The 15,029-nt window shown below is 35.1% G+C and overlaps 1 protein-coding gene across 1 annotated transcript in view; it reads right to left on the bottom strand.

Moving 5' to 3' along the window:
* The window catches only part of LOC150085834 (nitric oxide synthase, inducible-like), a 137,793-nt gene that overhangs the window by 101,043 nt on the left and 21,721 nt on the right, over positions 1-15,029 (bottom strand). The window contains exons 3-5 of the mRNA XM_090374711.1: positions 11,669-11,923; positions 2,537-2,678; positions 619-933 (exon numbers count right to left, since the gene is read on the bottom strand). Of these exons, the coding sequence (XP_090230837.1) occupies positions 619-933; positions 2,537-2,678; positions 11,669-11,923 (712 nt within the window). The remainder of the gene's footprint in view (positions 1-618; positions 934-2,536; positions 2,679-11,668; positions 11,924-15,029) is intronic.

Below are 15,029 nucleotides of genomic sequence, written 5' to 3'. Positions count from 1 at the left end.
ACCAGTCTCGATATACCTGAGACAGTAATATACGTGAAAATCTCAGCAGAATAGCAGTTTCCAAGATACCCATACTGGTGTTTCTGGCACTGACTACCATAGCACATTCAAAGTTATTTAAATCTTTTGCCTTATCCATTCTTGCACTGAATTGCATGTACATAGTATCCATGCATATCTGCCCACTAGCTTTATATTTCAAGGCAAGAACATATGAAGCTGTTACTGAAGGAGTGCTCATTTCACAAAAGGTTAGCTGTATCTAATAAAGTGGCTATTCAGTGTAAGAATGGACAAGACAAGAGATTTATATAACTTTGAATGTGGTATGGGACCAGTGACAATAGGGTACCTTAGAAACTGCTATCCTACTGGAATTTTCACATATACTGTCTCGGGTACATTGAGACTGCTCGAGTAACCAAATAACATCCAGCTAATGATGAACTTTAAACCCATTTAACTAAACTCATTTGTTTTGTATCATATGATTTGTATTATATTAGCTCTACCCATTTAGATGTTTTAAATTAATAAAATAATTTGTTAAACTGTTTTAAAGATATTATTTGAAAGATAAGCAAATTTAAAGGAATATTGTGCAAAAAATTAATGTACCTTGGTAATATTGTATCGTTGAGGATCACACAGATCTCTTGCACCAATCTCTGTGCCCATATACCAGCCATTAAAGGGTGCTGCAGGAAACTCTATACCTCCAACATCAAACAACATATCAGATACGGCAGGTAGAACATACCATTCTAGTCCCATTTCGGCAAACCATGAATATTTGGGATGTTCTAGCTTGACACGTAATACAAGCTCTTCAGGGATAACATATAGCTTGGGTCCTTCACCAGGTGCAGAAAGTATCCATGGAAGGATATCAAATCTTCCTCCTTTACCTTCCCATCCTAACCTTTGGCAAATCTAGTGAGAAAATGCATTTTACATAATGACAAGTCTTTTGTCATAAAAATATTTTAGCATGGAAACAAAATATATTACCATTGAATTTAATAGATATTAAACATACTGATATAATACTTACATAATTTACAACTAAATTTACATTATTTTATGATGTACATTACATTACATTATTGCATCAGAAATAAAAAATTTTAATTTTTAAAATTACAAAAAATTAAAATTACAAATACAATCACAAAAATTTCTTCTACTTTTAAGTATTTCCTGTTTGTAATTCGTGATATTTACAAAGTTATTTTGCATATTGGTAACAAATTATGCTTTCAATACTAGCTTTATTAGCTAGTTAAAAGTCTAAATATTTTTTATGCAATGAAAAATATGATAAAAGTGGTTAAAGTGGAGTCAACTTCAATTGTATTTTATTAAAAAAATAAAGGGATAAAAATGTCTCATGGAGTCAAACAGTAGCATTGAAATTGAATGCTGAAGTGCTATTACTTTCATTGTTTTCCTAATTGTAATTTCCATTCTTTTCAAACAAATGCTTATGTTGAATTAATTTGAAATATGAATAACACTAATTAAAAATATGAATTGTTATCATCAAGTGAATTTTGTGTACAAAGTATTACAGTAAGTAAGCTGAACTCCCACACAATATAACTACTTAATAATCAGTGATGTTTCTGGACTCCACATTGAATTTTATTGGCCTAATCAGGAAAGATTTGAATGTTGGTACAGGCATCTCTACCAACAAAAAAAGAAATACACCTGTTACTAATGGTGATGAGTAAGTGGCGTGCTTATTTTAGTTGTCGGTTTGCCTTTTAAAAAATGTTTGAAAGTCCTGTTTTACATTTAAATAAATAAATGTTATCAGAATAAGCAACAGCATTTTTTTTTATCTCTCTCTCTCTCCCCTTCAACAAAACCCCTAGATTACTTAATTCCCTAGAACTCATTGAATTTATCAGTTTGAAAGCAATTTGAATAAATTTTCTTATAAACAAATTTATGACAAATAAAAATATAATAATTTTAATGCAGTTAACTCTTAAACTTGGCCATGCCAAATGGTTTAGCATATTGGAAAAATTTCCGAATTTTTACCAAATAAACTGAAACTGTTATAGAAATTAATATATGTATTGCTTTCACTAATTCAGTGGTTTCCAAACTGTGGAATATACTTCCCATCCATACAATGCAACTTTTTCTAAGAGTAAAACACACATAAAAATTTGTTTTAAAGTAAACATTCTTTTTCATTCTAATTTAAGTGACTGCATGGGCTGATTATCATACTCAACATTTAGAGGCTTTCAATGCAGTCACACATAAAAATAGCTTAGTAAAATTGTAAATATACTGTTATTTAAGAAAATTACTTGAATGGAACACAATGAAAATTTCACTAAAGTAGGGTGGTGTGATTAAAATTTAGAAAATCATTTCCTTATGGCTATATTACACTTAAGATCAATTTCCATAAGGGAATGGCCTTAAGTGAAAGATGAGAGTCTGGATAACATCTGGAAATGTAACCACATGAATAAAAGTCAAGAAGTACTGCTTTGATGCATAATAAAATTACCCTTGTAAATTCTGTTTTCGTTGGATCACCAATTACAGATCCATCTAGTAATACATAACCTGCGTAACCTATCAATTGGGGATTCCATATTCGGAAATCCTCCTGGTCAGGCTGGCGAGCAGGAAATACTGTAATCATTGACCTAAAAAAAACAAAAAAACAAACCAGGTTTTACATATAATAAACTAAATTATGGAAAAACAACAAAAATCAAGAGTGGAGTGGCAAGTATTATTATGTCACAGAAGTTTCCAATGCCACTTTTAATGATTAGAGATTTCGATATGACCTTTTCATATTGAAATCATGAAAAGATTATAATAAAATCTTAAGGAGTAAAAATTGCATCAAAACAGTCTTTAATTTCAGCATTTTCAAAATGCATTTAGAAAATGCTTTTTGTTATTTGTGTTTAAATAGGAGACATGAATTCATAAGACTAGTGAATAAGAGCTATGCATGAAAAATAATAATAGGCATAAGTCTTGTGAAAGAAGCATATACTATACATACAAAATATCAGTATATACAGATAGTTTTTCTCTAGTTATTAGTAAGCTTTGTAGTTATACTTATAAACAGAAAGAAATATTTTACTAAGTAATCATATGATTATGCATATCAGTTACTATTACTAGTGCCATATGATGCAAGAAAGCAAGCTTAAACAGCACCATCAAAAAAAATAAAAAAACTAGCTTACCATATCATTTGCCTATCCCCTCTAACAATCTCTTTTGTTCTTCCTTAAATATATTCAAACTACCCACCTCCACAATGCTAGGTGGAAGTTTGTTCCAACAATCAACTAGTTGCTGGCTGAAGGCAAATTTCTACGCATCTGACATGAAATCATTTTTCCTCAATTAGACCCCATCATGTGTGTAGTCTGAACAAGAGGAAGAATTTCATTGGCACTGAGCTAGCTTACTTAATCCATTCATAGCCTTAAACACCCCAACTGGATCACCTCACAAGTTCCAGGTCTCCAGACACTGCACTTTTTAGAACTGACATTTCCTGGTAAGAGCATCCCTTTGTTCCCTCACCAATCTCATTTCCTTCTTTGCACCTGTTCCAACAGCTCTATATCCTTCTTAAAATGAGGCCCCCAAACCTGTATGCAGTACTCACAAGGTGGCCTGATCATTGCTTTATACAATGGGATAAGCACCTCCTTATCACTGCTATCAAAATTCCTGTATATCCTTGAAAAAACCCCACAAGGTGCCTTGGCAGCCTGTCTGCACTGCTCAGAGAACTTTATACCTGACTACACAATCATCTGTGTCTTATTTCATTCTTCACTGCTCTGAGTGTGGTACAACACAGTTGCTAGATTATGCTAGGATTAATGCTGCCTGTTTGTCAATGTTAAACTTCAATTGCCACTTCTCGGCCTATCTGCCTGATTTGTCTAGACCTTGTTGCAGTAGCACTCCCCTGATTACTGTGATTAACTACCCTGCCAACCTTTTAATCATCTGCTGACTTAGACATTAAGCCTGATATGCCTTCATCAGTATCATTAATAACTATTAAAAACGATAATGGACTCAATACTGAACCCTGGGGAATTTGACTAATAACATTAATCCAAGAAGAGCAGTACCCATTAATAACCATTCTGTCTTCTCCCATTCGACCATTTCTTTATCCATAGCAATAACTTGCCCAATACCACACTGCTCAAATTTATATAGTACTTTATGTACACCAGTATTAAAAGCTTTTTTTAATTTTAAGTATATGATATCAAAATTATTTTTTGCATTAAGTTGTATTGTTACTATGTCATACACTGCTCAACAGAATTTATAGAACAAAATGTTATTTCATGAATATTTTATTGTGAACAGCGTCACTGAAGGAGACTATTTAATATAACAGGCATCCTGGTATGCAAATTCCGAATATCCAATAGAAATTGATCTAATACCTTACAGGGCTGCACATTATGCATACTATTTATGCCTATAAAAACACAGGTTGCAACCACATCACTTTATTTCCATATTTTGTCTCTCTCAGTGGGATAGTCACATTTCCAGTACTCAGGTTAGCAAGTCATTGTCATTTAGATGACTCTTTGAGATGCCATGCATGCTGCTGGACAGTAACAGGCAGAGGTGGTATGTTGGCTTAATGTGTCATGCAGTAGCATCTAGGCACTATGGAAGCAGTTTCAAGAGACAGGAACCATTACAAGAAGAGCTGGCTAAGGCAATTCAAGGGCTACATTAACAGAACATAACTATTTGGCTCCAACAGCAAGAGAACAGATTCTTGAACCCTATGTGCAACCTTTTAGGGGCGTGTGGTTGGTCCAGTTTTTCTTTTCTATCATGACAATGCTACTGCACATAGAGCTCAAGTGGTGGACCTGAAGATATCCAATGAGTGCATGATTATCAGAATTAAACCTAATCGAAAATGTGTGGGACACCCTTGGGCATTGCATTTCATGCTGATAGTCAACTCCTCAGTCACTTGGTGAGCTGAGGTCTGGTGGGAGAATGGGATTTGTTGCCACAGGATCTTGTATATACCCTTATGTTGAGTATAGTTCACCACTATCAGGCCTGTTTAGCTGTTGGAGGGGATCATATGCTGTACTCATGTCATGTGACCATATTTTGAGCATTTTGTATAGACTTCTGTAATGTGATCTTATTGGCAATTCTTATACAACTATAAATATCACTTATACCTGTCTGAAGTTTCTTGCTATCTTCTCATTTCATTGCTATTCTATGGTACACCACCATACAAAATTTTGTCCCACTTCATGCAAGCTGCATGAGTTACACCATGTTTTCTACATGTTTTGTTAATTTTGCTGAGCAGTGTAGTATCCAATCAGATTCATCAGACAAGATTACTACTTAACAAATCCATGCTGTGATTACAGCATAAGTGCACTCCTGTCCACATGGTCCTGCGTTACTTCTTTACCAGTTAACTCCATTATTTGCCCTGGAACATAATGGATTTGTAATTACTCCTTTGATCAGGCTTTGTGAACTGGGTATACATCTGCACATCCCCAGTCCATATGGACTTCACTTGAATCCAAGGATGCCCTCATAATTATGGCTAAACCCCTTTGCTTACCCCTTTTGCTGCCTCCCTTAATATAATTGAATAGATTCCATCCACCCTAGGTGCCTTTTTTACATTTAGCTTCAACAATTACTCTTGCACGTTCCTTTCTGTTATCATTCAACTCCTTTAGAATTTGATACAATTCTCGCATCCCTATCTATCCCTAAAAAAATTCCTCTTGTGTAAATTTAGAATTAAACGTATCCATTCAGTTAGTCAGCAACCTGAGCAGAATCATCAACAATTAAATCAGTCATTTCTAATAGACCAATGTCATTCTTCCCCTTCCTTCTAGTGTTTACCTAAGTAAAGAAGGCTTGGTTGTTTATCTTTGCATTCTTTGAGAGGCTTCTCATAATCTTCCTTAGCTCTCCTTTATTGCAGAATAGTTTATATCTATCTCTAGGCTTTTGTATCTTTACCTGATAATTTACATGAATCCCATGCATTCTTCTTCTTCTTCTTCTCTTTCTTTGCCCACGAGTCTCATAAGTATATCTGACTGGCTATTTAAGTCTAATCTTGAACAGTATCTTTTAGTTGGTATAAAAAGCCTAGTAGGTTTTATGAATATGTCATTGACTGCTTCTCGTTTAAAATTTGCTGTTGGTAATTTCATCAGTTGGTCCCACTGCGTACAATTTAAAAACTGTCTGAGACTAATGTAGTTACCTTCACAAAACCTGAAATCCATCCCTTTTTTTGCCCTTATAGTCATATCTTTAAGTAAATCCCACATCGATACACTATGACGACTGCCCTCTAGTGGGGTTTTTATCCGTAGATTGTTAATGCATGAAGGGTCACTGCTAATAATCAGATGAAGAGCATTTCCTTCTCTCATTGCTTCTATATATTGGTGTAGAAAACACTTATCCAATAAATGCACAAAAGTCTTGTTACTATGAGTGACCAACCTGCACAATCTGATCAATATCTGGAAAGTTAAGGTTTTCGAAATTTATGCCTAAAAATTTTAAAAATCTATGCTGACAAACAGCAAATATTAGTGGGGTAAAAATCATGGTGGAGAGTGATATTATAAAAGCATGCTTTGATGGGTAGGGTGAATGCATTTAATATGAATTTAGAACTTTGCATATTACAAAAAAAAAAAAAAAAAAGTCTGCTATTATCCCTCTCTTTATGGTTTCTTCAGTAGGAGTATAAATTTTGTAAATAACTAATTTTTATGTCCAAATGGCTGTATTTTAACATGATTGTGGGAGAACAATGGTGCCCTGGAGTATGCTGTGTACCAGCGGTATACATTTTCTCTCTCAGTTTATCTGTCTTGGGCAAGCTTTTGATTTTATAGTGAAAAAGAACAATTGGAAAAGCTGAATACAATTTTGAGATTACAGTATTTCAAATCCTGTACTGAAATATAGTCCAACAACCACAGTTTTCTTTTTTCTTTTTTGTAAAATATAAACTTCTGGAATACTGAGGAAGTTCCCCTAGGAAAGAAAGGGGTTTCTCCTCAAAATAATATTTTAGAAAATCATGGTGCCAAATTTTCGAATTTGGTGGGTTTTATAATGTCTTTAAACATCTGAATGACTTTTTTTTGGTGAGATCTCAAGAAAAATATTTTTTCATTTTCACTGCTAGTTACTTTTGCCGCTCGCCCTGCACTCTCACTTTGCTGCAGCATATTTAATAAAGTTGCCTTTTCCTTTATTTGATACTTCAGTAATACTTTGTCTTAGTTCTTAGAGTCATCCACAAGGTGATGTACCTAGGGGTGTGCCTTGAGGAGAGGCTGACATGCCAGGCACTTTTGGGAGAGGGTGAAGGGGACATATGCCAGGCTTCAGCAAGTCATCCGTGTGGATTGGGGCAGTAGGGAGCAGCCCTCTATCTCCTTTATCATAACATCTTAGTCCCAATCCTGACTTACACGGCTGGAACTTGGGGAGGGAGGGCCGAGAATTCCCACGTCTGTTGGATCCTTCTCTCTGCACAGAGGTCTTCTCTTCTTGGCATAACCTGAACATGAAGAACTGTTTCCACCAATGCATTTTGTGTATTGGCAAGTAAGATCCTGATAGATTTGCTGGTTGCAAGATCATATATGAGGTATGACTTGAAGAGGGAGGGGATTCCCTGAATGGGGTTTGGCATCTGGTTGTGCCCAGCGGATGATGCCAGAAATATAATAGTGGAGCAGAGGAGGATAAATGATGAGCTTCAGTTCATATGGCAGAACCAATGGACCACCCTGACAAGGGACGGCAATTATTTGCTTTCATACCGTGAGCCGGTGAATGCCTTGGCTCCAGTTTGGTCTGGCTCTCTGCTGTGTCCTGACCAGACATGGCTTGAGCATAGATCTGGTAACCTCAGATCTATGCTTTTGTGGAGAGCCAGAGACTGGTCTTCACATCTTGTTGGATTGTCCAAATTATACTGATCTCAGAGCCAGGCTGGTGCAAGTGACACTTGCTCTCACCCAGGAAAACTTGGGGGAACGTTTACAGTACAATTATTTTGTTGAATTAACAAAATATGTCAAGGATGTTTTCAGGCTTCGATAAAATTGCTAGATAGGGCGACCTACCTCCTCACCGTGGGGACAGAAACTTGTGGGGGTGGAGATGCCATCCACATAGAGAGGCTAAAGGTCACTGCTATCACTATGTTATTGAGTTGAATAAAATGAGTTGTATAACATAACTAACAACTAACCTAGTAATGGTTAAAGATACATTCACAGCTGAGAACTAGTTGCATATGGGCAAAAGCCCAGGTGGCAACTAGGATAGGAGGTAACACAAATGACTTCAGTAATACTGCACTTGCACAATAAACTGTACGATCTCATTTCCCAGTGATGCTTTTAAATAATGGCATCATACCAGCTAATTTGATATTTCAAATACAGAAGAATAGTAAATTAGACAAAATAATTAATAAAATTAATTTAATGGGTATTATTTATTTATTCAAAAGTGTTTTATAAAGATTTCCATAATAAATAAATAAATTTTCTGTTTATACTCTGGCATGACAACCAAGTCAGTAGAGTTTACAATAAATCGTGAATACAAATATTTATCGTATTTAATAGTCATGGGCTTGAACCCCGGTCCACTCAAGGAACGCATGCTTTGCACTCTCGCTCCTGACCACCGGGCTACGTCAGGCCTTTAATAAAAGCATGTTATCATATTTCTTATTGCAATTTCTTTTTTTACTGTTTATGTCAATGACTGCATGATGGTCTTGGATATGTCATGGTTTTATCAAGCATTTTAATTATTAAGTGTTGTGATTGGTGAATGCTTCAATAGTTTAGTTACAAAGTCAAGCTGTGTATCTAGATTAACTCTGCTGATGTACTACACGCCAAAAGCTGTTGTTGAAGTTTTGGCATGAGGGCTACAGTGGCCATATTGTGGCTTTCAAATTATTAATATAATAGTTTCAAGTTTGCAAATTTTTAAAGGTGAGAGAACATCCTTATCTTCTTTAGAAAGGAGAAAAATTCATCTAGGTTTGCTTCATTTCCCAAGTTTTGCTTCATTGTTATAATGGAATGCAGTTTTGGATAGGAATCCTCATATCAATCACATCTGAATTTATTAGTCATGTGCCAGAGGCATTAATAATAATAAATACATTTTTTTTTTGTTTTAAATATATGATATGATTTTTTTGAACTGGAAATTGGCAAAATAATGAACATCTGCATGGAGTATATCTGCCTTTAATTTCTTAAAGAATTACAAATTATTCTCAGTCGTTTTGTGATACTTTCTGTATCACTGAAGAAGTGGTACAGGAAGTACCATAAAACATATGAGAATGATCTGTAATTCTTTAAGAAATTAACGGCAGATTACCCAGGTCTCCACCCAGGTCTAAGTGCTCATTATTTCACCAATTTTTTGTTCTTGATATACCTGCACCCCATGCCGCTAAAAGAATATTTTACGATTTTTTTTTTTAAATTTTTATTTCTCTTTAATTTCTGGAACATCATTTTGGCATGTTCCAGCAAAAAAAAAAAAAAAAAAAAAAAATCCCTGATAACAACCATTACTATTATTTTTTAATTTTTTTGGCTGATGCTGCATAAGCTTGCTTTCTTGCATCATATGCCTCAACTAATGCTATTTCATATATCACTGCCATATAGGAAACCTAAATGTCTGTGACTTTTTATAAGTTTGCAAACTTATTGCGATAGTAAGTTTTCCTAAATATTGCTGTCATTCCTCATCAGTTATAACTTTAATCTTTTATTTTTTACATTTTCCTGCAACCCATTGAGGTAAACTTCTCTTAATTCTATTACAAACCTATTTATTTATATATATATATTTTTTTAATTGAATTTATATATTTTTAAATAAAAATTTAGCTTCCCCGTAAAGTTTTAACTTCTGTTCATTCTTAGCAGTGAAGGGGATTGTACTTATATTGTCTATCCCCACAGTATCCCTATTTAGCTCTTACCCTAGTGTATTCTGTATAACAAAAACAGAAAAAGTTAAATATCTGTTAGAATTGCATCAGTGTGAATTCCTCCAGTATGATATTCATTTTAACTGTTCATCATTAATTATTTTTTAAATGGAAAAGCTTAGCAGTAAAATATTTATGGCATTGTGTACAGCAGAAAGCACCATTGCTATGGAAACTTAACAAGGTGTTTTTTTTTTATTTATATTTTGAACAACAGAACTTGTTTCTATTGATGTTTTCTGAACTTATTATATAATACTAGTTGTACCTGGCATAATATATGCCATCTTTCTGATTATGGCATTGCTGGATTGGCCTGGATTATTTGATGCCTTTGTTTATATGACTCAGCAAATGGGTTAACTCGTCACAGCATCTCATCCAATTGTTGCATTACTTTGGCCATACACCCTTAATTTGATTGTTTTTCAAGCTGCTTTGTTGTTGCTTCAGCAGAATCAAAAATATAAAGTTGTCCACATCCTGGCTTATTTGCCTCATTTGGATATAGCGGCAAGACCAAATGGTAAATCTGGTCGTGTATTCTAAAACAGTATGGACCATTTCCAGGCAGTGATTTAATCTCTGCACCTATTTATGCAAATGTCACTGCTGAGTTGTACTCTAATATATGTTCTCTGTAGTTATTTGCTTCATGTGTATCCCTTGTAAGCAGCTCTCGTAATACAGTAGGTTTCTCAGACAGTGGGTCAAGTGAAATCTTTCCATCACAATAGCATTTGGTGTATTTATTCGATGTGTTTAACTCATGTTCCCAATATCTTGCATTGCAATATTCACAGTTGTAACACATATTTCCTATGTCATGGTCATCCACATTAATTACAGCTTATTGATTATTCACATCCGGTACTTCTATTTGATTAGTCTATAGCATTTTGCCCGTCTTTTCATTTCCAATCTTGCTCTTTCTTTGATGTTTTCTGTCCGTCTTTGTAGTTGTAGAGTCTATTAGATCTCTCCTCTAATGTTTCATTAGCATTTCTTCTACATTTTCTCAAAGTTCTTACACACTGTTCAGCCATTTCAACACTTCTTAAAACTTAGAACGGTTTATTAAAATTGAAGACAGATAAATAAACAGTTAAAATACATGTACATTGATAACTTTCAGGCATAGGTTGCCTTTCTTCAGTTGAAAAATATTAGTACAAAGATTAATACAGAATGCCCGGTATGGTGGTCATGCAAGGTGAACCACATGAACGGGTGCTGGCAACAATTAGCAGTTGGAAAATTTGGGCAACATACCTAAGCGTTTTATATATATATATATACACTATCAAAATTAAGAAAATTTTTTTAAGTTTCCCATTTTAAACTATGTACTTTTCTCCCCCAAAAAATGATATACAGTTGGCAAATTTTATAGTTTAAAATTCACAAGCCCCTTCTAATGGATTTGAATTTGGTATGCTTACTAAGATTAAGGGTTAAATATTAAAATAATCTCTATATATTATTTTTTGGAATTGTCTTTTTATGTTTCAAAGTTAATATTCACTGGATTTCTAAACTATTATTTTTATTTACTTCAAGTTTCCTCCATTTGTGGCAGATTGGATGTGGTTGCAGAGGGCCTCAAACATCTCCTTGGTACTGCATACATGTCGGCAATCATTCAATTCTAATTTACTCCACTGAATCCGACCAATACAACGTGCAGCATTTCTCCATGCCATTTTAGCTCCAAAGTGTAGTTCTTCAGTTGTTAAAGTATATGTACCTTTACTTTCCAGCTCATCTTTGACTATTTTCATTCTTTTAATCAAATCAGCCTTTTGTGGTCTAAAAATAAAAGATCAAATTATTTTAAATGAACGAATAATATAATTTAACAAATCAGAAAAATGATTAATCACAAAAGGCATTTATTTTCAGTATTGATTTAATAAACTGAATGGTGATTAATGTATAATTTAATTTTCTACTACATTTTAGTCTCTTTGAAATAGATTTTTAGGTGAAAAAGGAATAACAAAATGCATCCAGAGAATGTGAATTTTTCTGTTGAAATCTTAATAACACGAGTTGCTCATAATGTTCGACCAATCTCAAAAAAAAATTGACTTCAACATTGTTCTTTACTTGTATCCACAAGGACTAAAAATAACTAGATAAACTGGTCATTTTAAAACAATTCTACCCTACATTAAGTTAACATTAAAATTTAAAGGACATTAGAGAATGATAATAGAGTAAATATTGAAAAACACAATACAATGATAATAAAGTATAAATGGATTATTTATATCAAAACAAGTTATCTGATGCACACAATTCCTTACATTTCAGACGCATTAGTAAGTATTCATGGAGTGGCAGAGGGGGCATATGCCCCTCTTAACCAAAAATTCGAAATTAAAGAAAACAAAAGTCACCATGTTGTATTGCCAAATGTTTGGAAAAAATATATTGTAATTTTTTGTGATTAATACATATTATTACGAAGCCCTCCGTAGGCAAGTGGTCATGAGCAAGAGTGCAGTAGCATACGCTCTTTGAGTAGACCAAGGTTCAAGCCCCGTTCACTGCTAAATATGCCGATCTGCCAATCCCCACTGGAAAAGCATGGAGGATTATGGGCCAGTTCTCTCGACATGAATTGCTGAGGAGGCTTTCATCCTGCAGTTTACCTTTTTTTTTTTTTTTACATATTAGTAATGCCCACATGGCGCAAGGAAGCCTATGGCTTATACTACACCAGCCAAAAGAAAAAAGAAAGAAGAAGAAATAATAATTAAAAAAAAAAAAAAAAAAAAATGAAACAGTCAATCTATGCATTTCCTTCCTCCCATAGGTAACCATCCAGCTGACCATTGAATTTTCCCAAACTGTCAGCCTCTGCCTAGGCAACTTATTCCTAGGCAACATAGGCAACTTATTCCAGTAACCCACTGGCTAAAATAAAACATCCTGCAGTCCAGTCTAAACCCCCTCGTAACTTGAATTTATGGATTCTAGTTCTAGAATCATTTATAAAAGTGAAAATTTTGTGCTCATTCATTTTAGTTATGCCTTTCAGAGCCTTAAACATCTCAATCAAGTCTCCTCTTAGGTGCCTAGTTTCCAAGTTCTACAACCCATATAGGCGCCTCCATAGCCAGGTGGGAAGGAGCAGCAGTGCATAGCACACGCTTCTTGATTAGACTGGGGTTCAAGCCCGTCACCACCAAATACGGAGGATGCGGAAAGGTCAGGGAATGACCACCGCATATTCCGGAGAAATATGGCCTTAGTTGCTAATGCTCCTAAAAACCAAATAACAAACAAACAACCCGTATATTCAAAGCATTTCTTCATACGGACGCCCTTTTGCCGATCTCACCAGGCGAGTTACCAGTCTCTGGACCCTTTCAAGAAGCTCATCTTTCTTTAGGTGCAGTCTCCATACTTGAACACAGTATTCCAAGTGTGGTTTAACAATAGTCTTATATAATGGATTTATGGCATCCTTTCTCTACTAGCATATGTTCGATAAATCATCAATAGGACACCATGGGCCTTCCTTGCAACCTGTCTACAATGCTCGGACAACTTCATGTCTGACCGTATTGTAACACCCAAGTCCTTTAGGCGCCTCCGTAGCCAGGTGGAAAGGAGCAGCAGTGCGTAGCACACGCTTCTTGATTAGACCGGGGATCGAGCCCATCACCACCAAATACGGAGGATGCGGAAAGGTCAGGGAATGACAACCACATATTCCCGGAGCAATATGGCTTTAGTTGCTAATGCTCCTAAAAACCAAAAAACAAACCAAGTCCCTTCCCTCCACTACTGGCTTTAGTTCAACTCTACAAAGTGTACAAGTTTTGGGGTTACTGTTCCCCAGGTGTAATACCTTACACTTTACTGGATTAAAGCATAGGTGCCATTTTTCTGACCATCCCTGAAGTCTATCCAGGTCACTCTGAAGAAGCTCTGCTTGGCAGTGATTATTAACAACTCTACCTATCTTTATATCACCTGCAAATTTAGACATCACACCCTCTATTCTTTCATCGATGTCATTTATGAAAATCAAAAACAACAGTAGTCCTAATATGCAACCTTGGGGAACCCCACTTCTTACATCAACCCAATATGAGGAATAACTATTTATCATAATCTTCTGCCTTGAAGCCATCCAGCTATCCATCTAAGGATTTTCCCTATGATTCCAACCTATTCCAACTTATAAAGTAACCGCTCATGTGGGACTGAGTCAAATGCTTTTCTGAAATTCAAATAAATGATGCTGAAATTATTCCCTAAATCCAGATCATGAGTGACCCTGTCAAAATAGCTAACCACATTTGTTAAACATGATTTTCCCTTTACAAAACCATGCTGAGATTCCTTCAGAATTCCATTTCTATCTAAATGATCCTGAATTCCACCCTTGATCATTACGTCCAAGATTTTCTCTGCTATTGACCAGCTGGTAATTTCTCACTTCACCCTTAGAACCACCCTTATGTATTGGAGATGCATTGGCACTTTTCCAATCCAACAGAATCACTCCTGAGTCCAGTGATGCTCTCATAATTAGTCTCAATGGTTCAATGCACTCACTTGCCACCTCCCTTAAAATTATAAGGTATATGCCATCAACCCCAGGAACCTTACTGGTCTGTAGGCTCAAAAGTTTTAGTTTTTTCATTAAATAATCATGTGAAAATTTCAGTATCGTTAAATACATATTTTTCGACTTCACTCCCAGAATTTCTCATTGACATTAAGGGTTTTTCTTCTGTAAATATCAATGTAAAGTAACTGCTGAGTTCATCTGCAACTTCAGCTGGGATATCTAATACTATCAGACATCCATTACATAAGGGTCCATTCTGGTTTGTCCTCCTCCTCTTTGTATTTATTGGACGTAAGAAATTGGACGTAAAAAATTATGTGAAGA

Source organism: Mastigoproctus giganteus, chromosome 5 (assembly GCF_048544385.1).
Source record: "Mastigoproctus giganteus isolate SK-2022 chromosome 5, ASM4854438v1, whole genome shotgun sequence".
Lineage (NCBI taxonomy): Eukaryota > Metazoa > Arthropoda > Arachnida > Uropygi > Thelyphonidae > Mastigoproctus > Mastigoproctus giganteus.
Note: the sequence above shows the minus strand (reverse complement) of the source record. Positions and strands in the feature narration are given on the sequence as shown.